The sequence below is a fragment of the Equus asinus genome, chromosome 2 (genome assembly GCF_041296235.1).
Source record: "Equus asinus isolate D_3611 breed Donkey chromosome 2, EquAss-T2T_v2, whole genome shotgun sequence".
NCBI classification, from domain to species: Eukaryota; Metazoa; Chordata; class Mammalia; order Perissodactyla; family Equidae; genus Equus; species Equus asinus.
The window spans coordinates 171,205,317-171,211,391 of NC_091791.1; the positions used below are offsets into that span (position 1 = coordinate 171,205,317).

Here is a 6,075-nt window from a genome sequence, read left to right on the forward strand (position 1 = left end):
TTTGTTGAACAAACGAGAGTCTATTATGTGCCGGGCCAGCTCCATCAGAAGTGTGGCTTTCTAGATGGAGAACAGAGAATATTGAAAGGATAATTATTGGTCTTTGGTTGCCTGGTAAGCTGTCTCACTTCACACGGTATCGGCAATTTAGTCATCTGAACTTCCTTTGGGGACTCAGCCCTTTCCCAGTCTTAGTGCATGTGGTTTGGGTGGGACTGACTCCAGCCTACCCAAAGGAAACTGACCTAGGCTTGAGTTAATTAGTAGCTTCAATTCCTAGGGTCATAATGATTTGTTAATTTAGGCCAATAAAAGTCAAGTGCAGGTCTTTTGTTAAAAACATGGACAAGAGATATGGACTCTGTCACTCTGAGCATTTGTAACTTAAAAAGAGACGTTAAAAATCCCCTAGGAAGGAAGCTGTGCTGATGAATGGGTTGCTACATGGATTTGGTAGATGGTGGCCATGCTTTGTTCTCATCTTGTGCATCCCTCTACTACGGTCCTTCCCATACTGTGCTGTGGTCACTGATGCTTCTGTCTCCTCCATCAGACAGACAGCTCTGTAAGGGAAGGAGACACATCTCCACTATGTTTGGTCATGGCACAGAGAAGGGCCCAAACACACATTTGCTAAAGAAATCATCCTGATGGACTTAGCAACATGGAAATGAGGCATTAGTGGTTCTATCACTGGGGACTCAGGTTTCTGGGCCTCCAATACCCATACTGGCCGATACCACATCCCACAGTCTCCACTTTGTACCCTTGGGTTCCTGCTCTAGGCTGGAACAAGTGGTCCACCCGTCATCCACTGTGGGTTCTGATGTGGTCACTGCATGATTCTCACACAACCACCCAGAGGACATCATCAGGCAGAAGGAGTGGGGGCGGGGAAGGTTTCATAGAAAGCCATCTCTGATGAAACACCACACAACCACAGGGGGACTTGAGGGCACAGATCCCATCTGTACCTCCTTCCTCTCCTCGGGGATAAAAGAGAGCAAGGAGGAAGCACCAGCCTCCCCAACCTGGGCAACCTTCCTGGAAAGATGCAGCCTCTCCTGCTCCTGCTGGCCTTTTTACTGTCCCCTGGGGCAGAGGCAGGTGAGTGACCATCCCCGCCCTCAGATGCCCAACCCCTCCCCCCAAACACAGTGGGCACGGATCTCCTGCCCCTTCTGCACATCCCTGATCCATCCATCCACCAGCAACATTCTGAATCCCAGCTCCCATCCCAACTCAGAATCCCATGTATGACGCTGGATAAATTACCAGCAGGAACCGCAGGGCAGAAGGCTGTTCTCAAGAACAGCCAGTGGGTGCTATTCCCTCCCTAGGCCCTACGTTTGCCATCTGCAAAGTGGAACTTAACTGGAAGTGCATGGCAGAGGGAGGGAAACTGGAAAAGAGAAAATAATGAATTCCCCTGCAGAGGGCAGAGTGGGCCTGGCTTCCAGGTCTGGGATGACACAGATGCTCCCCTCAGTGTCTGCTTAGGAGAGAAGTCTGGAGCTCTGCAGACCCCGGAGTTGGTGGGACCACTGTCCCCAGAGGACTGCTATGCCTTGCTCAGTCGCAAGGCCCCTCAGTCCCTTCTCCAACTCTGCTTTTCTTCCCAGGCCTTTAGCAGCTCCCTTCTTTCCAGGATGCAGCCACTGTTTGCAGACCTGAACTTCTCTGCTTTCCAGAATCCCACAAGCACTGGCCCTACAAACTCTCCTTCAGGCCCATCGGGAGCCATTCCTTCATGCAGCCAACAAACAACTTTGGGCCCCCACTATGTGTCGGGCCATGGGAAACAGGCTATGACAACATCTAGGTCCCTAAACTTAAGTCCTGGCCACTGGAAACAGCATCATCCCAGACATCACAGGACAATAGGGCCTTAGAAAGTCTTTTGAAACCAAGCAAAGTCAGGAGATGAATTTTCAGGAGCCTCTAGGATTTTTCTGTCCCTAAGACGCATATGCTCACCTCCAATTATCTGTGGAGGACACATTCACAGGCCAAGCCTGTCCTCTTCCTTTTTCTAGAGGGAAAGCCCCACCCAAGCCCCTCTCAACTCCAGGCCATCTCGGGCTCCCAGATGCCCAGCAGTCCTGAGCCATCAAGGTGACGCATGCCTGGTGGACTGGTTGGGTGTGCACAAGCAGATAAGACTTTTCCTTCAGGGGAGATCATCGGGGGACATGAGGCCAGGCCCCACTCCCGCCCCTACATGGCATTTGTTCTGTCTCTGGAGAAAGAAAAAGGGAAGAGCTGCGGCGGTGTCCTCGTGAGACAGGACTTTGTTCTGACAGCTGCTCACTGCTGGGGAAGGTGAGGGGCCAAAGACCATTAACACCTCCTGAGACCCCTACCGGGACCCATGTCTTCTGCCCAGGGCCTGCAGCCTGGGGTAGCTCCCCTGGCTCCTGGTAACTCAAGGCCATGAGAGCACATGAGAGGGGCCATCTGAGAGCATGACTGGGTGATGGAAAGTGAGAATAGGACAGGCAAGCTTTGGGGTCAAAGGGTCAGAGGTGAGAGCTAGTGGCCCAGTTGAGAAGAGAGACCACACTGGGCAAATGAATCAGCTGTGGAGGATGAAACCATGCACTAGGGTTAAAAGGCAAACTCAGAGTCCTTTCACAATATTGCCTGAGGGCTGACAAAGCTCCCAGAATCCCCCCTCAGAGTCATCCACTGCCCAGTACTCCTGTTGTTTTGATTTCTCCACCTGCAGCCCTGCCCTGCCCCAGCTGTCACCTGCCCTTCATGGCTCTTGGGCTGGATCTCCTTTGACTCCACGCCCCCCGCATCCCCACCCTGCTTTCTGTGTAGCTCAATCAAGGTGACCTTGGGGGCCCACAACATCCAGAAGCAGGAGAGGACCCAGCAGGTCATCTCTGTGAAGGAAGCCATCCCCCACCCACACTATAATTCTAAGAACTTCAACAATGACATCATGTTACTAAAGGTAAGGGAACCTCCACACTGCTCTTGCTGTCCTGGGTCCAGATTGCTTCCCCTCCCACTGGGACCTGTCCCTTCCCTCCTTCCCATCCTGGCCGCCTGACTAGTCCCAGTGGCTCAGGAGAGAGGGAAGTCAGTGCAGCCCCAACTCAGTGTCCAGGCCCAGGAGGCCAGTGGCTGAGCTGGACCTTCTTGCCTCTTCTCATCAGCTGGAGAGAAAGGCCATGTGGACTGCAGCTGTGAGGCCCCTCAGCCTGCCCAGGGGCACAGCCCAGGTGAGGCCTGGAGAGGTATGCAGTGTGGCTGGCTGGGGAAGTGTCACCCCAATCGGCAGAGCATCGGACACTCTGCAGGAGGTGGAGTTGACCGTGCAGCAGGACCAGGTGTGCGAGTTCCTCTGGCACGATTACAACAAGACCACTCAGCTGTGTGTGGGGGACCCGAAGGAAAAGAAGTCTTCCTATAAGGTGAGACTGGGCATCTACCTAGCTTGGCTCTGGGGAGAGGGATGTTTTGGGACTTTCAAACCCAAGCAGTGGAGACTCCTTCACCTCCTACACTCTGATCTTTCTCCTGGAAAGAAAAGGGGGGCGAAGCCAGAGTGGGGAGTCATAGGCCTTCTGGGAGCCTACAAGGGGCCTGAGTAGCAACCAAACATGGTGCTCCATCCAGATCATGAATTTGCAACACTCTGCCCCACGCCGGGCAGCAGGTGTTAGAATACTGCTCCCTGGGTGTGCAGCAGGCAAACCAGGTGGCTCCTCAGAGCTGGCTCCCATCTTGGTTAAGTGGCTCACCTTCCATGCTGAGTGTCCTCCTCACCTGCCTGCTTCCATGTCCTTACATGGTAGACCAAAGCAGAGTCCCACAGTGCCCTCACGGGAGAGGATCTGGCACCCTGGAGAGGGAGCCGCCCCTTGAGTGAAATGAAGCCATGACAATGTCCAGGGTCAGGACTGGGCAGCTGAGGGCCCCAGAGGGGCCTGCCCTGCTCTCTGATCTCCCAAATGGAGGCCAGGCCAGGCGGTCTTCACTGAGAGGGCACTTGGGATGCAGGTGGGCAGGAACAGGGAGCACAGATTCAATCCTCCCTGCTCTCTGTCCACAGGGGGACTCCGGGGGCCCTCTAGTGTGTAAGAACGTGATCCAGGGCATTGTCTCCTATGGACGAATACTCGGGATTCCTCCAGGGGCCTTCACCAAAGTCTCAAGTTTCCTGCCCTGGATAAAGAAAACCATGAAGGGGCCGGCCCGGTGGCGGAGTGGTTAAGTTCGTGCCCTCCACTGTGGCTGCCCAGGGTTTCGACCCTTCAAATCCTGGGCACAGACATTGCACCGCTCATCAGACCATGCTGAGGCGGCATCCCACACGTCACAACTAGAAAGATCAACAACTAAGAATATACAACTATGCACTGGGTGGCTTTGGAGAGAAAAAAAAGGAAAAACGTAAAATCTTTAAAAAAAAAAAAAAGAAAACCATGAAAAGCCTCTAACTGTAGGAACCAGCCCACCTTCTCTGGAGCTGATCCACAATGACACCAGTAACTGAATAAATGTCTCTGACCTGAGCAGGAAGGGCTGGTTTCTTGTTTATTCACTGACCCTCATTCACAGGCACCAACTCTGTGCTTAGAAGGCCAATGACACAAATCTGCTGTTTTCTGCTTCTTCCTCTTCGCCCTCCCCCCACCACCTCGCCCAAACCTCATGCAAATCTGTTACCCAGCTCCTTCTGACCCTCACCTTTCTCTTGGCCTGCCCTTCTGCCAGGGCTGCAGCGGAGCACCATCAGGAAAAAACATGAACCTCTCTGGTGTTGGGGCTCAGGGTGAACTTTTGGCCTCCTTCCCTGTGTTATATGGCAGAGAGGAAGGGGGAGGACACCATGGGTCCCTGACACCCAGCAGGCACCCTGGGGCTGCAGCTCAATGGCATAGTCACACACACTGGGGAGCGCAGAGGTTGCCTGAGCAGGACAATTCTCTCCCATAGCCAGGGAGCTGGTGCGCAATTAGCTTGGGTCCCTGGAGAAGCTCCTCGTTCTCACCCAGCCTGAGTTTCCTCCCTGCCCTCCTGTGACCTTGGGGTCCAGCTTGCCCTCCAGTCTCCAGGCTGCCCCTTCTTCTCCATCCCTGCTTTCTACTGAGAGATCTCAGTGTCCACTAACTCCTGTCCCCTCCACACAAGCCTGATCTGAGTTGGCCCCTTCCTTATAACACTCTTGCCTAAGACACCCAGAGCTCCGTGTGATTCCAGCAGGGCCTCTCCCCTGAGATGCCAGGCCAGCTCATGCCCTGTCCTAGAGTGCCACAAGGAACCAGGCTTGTTCTGGCAACAGGTGGGACCCATGGAGGACACAGCAGGCAGGCTGTCTCTCCAAAACCCCCGCCCCATCTCTCACTTGGTAAGGCCAGGTCAACTCCTCACATCCAGCCCAGTGACCCCCGAAGTGCTCAGGGCGCATTGGTCTCTTGGTCATTCAGTAACCTGAGTTCCTTTCAGCCTGTCCCTCTTAGTTACTGCTGGCCTCTAGGCTAAGACCCCTCACTGGTCACCTAGGCTGTCTCAGCCTTTTGAGTTAGCCCTACCCTCTCTGCAGTAGGACTGGAAAGCACCATTTTTCCATCAATAAACAAACACACCCTGATTGAGCTCCTAGGTTCCCAGCACTGGGGATCCCCAGTGGACCTAATACAGACTCTGTCATCTGAACCCGAGGGACACTGACAGTGGGAGTTTCACCCAAATCATGTAACTCTCTCTGCCTCCTCACATGAGTGCACATGGCCTAGATCTCGTGGGAAATCCACAGGAATAAAGTACTTGCGTTCTGTTTCTATTGCTGGTCACAGTTCGTGTGAGCATGAGCACGTGTGACTCTAGAGCAGCAGGCGTGGGATTTGGAAATGACAGCAGTCATTTAGTTTCTAGGGGTGAAGTCACCACACTCTGTCCACTGCAGCATTGTCTTCACCTAGAGGAGAGGGCAGCCCATAGGGAGGGAGAGGGGCAGCGAGGGCAGCCTTACCTTCATTTGCCTAAAAGTAGCAGGTAGGAATGTCATTGTACAGATTCAGATGGTAGGCAAAACTGTATTATGTATTTGCTTGAAGG

At 53.6% G+C, this 6,075-nt stretch overlaps 1 protein-coding gene across 1 annotated transcript; it reads left to right on the forward strand.

Annotated features, from left to right (window-relative positions):
- The first annotated feature begins 980 nt into the window (after positions 1-980).
- LOC106830417 (granzyme H-like) lies at positions 981-4,536 on the forward strand. Its single transcript, XM_014839986.3, has 5 exons — positions 981-1,107; positions 2,175-2,322; positions 2,827-2,962; positions 3,168-3,425; positions 4,067-4,536. Exons 1-5 carry the CDS (start codon positions 1,053-1,055, stop codon positions 4,226-4,228), a joined length of 759 nt encoding a protein of 252 aa, XP_014695472.1. The 5' UTR covers positions 981-1,052; the 3' UTR covers positions 4,229-4,536.
- Positions 4,537-6,075: the final 1,539 nt, after the last annotated feature.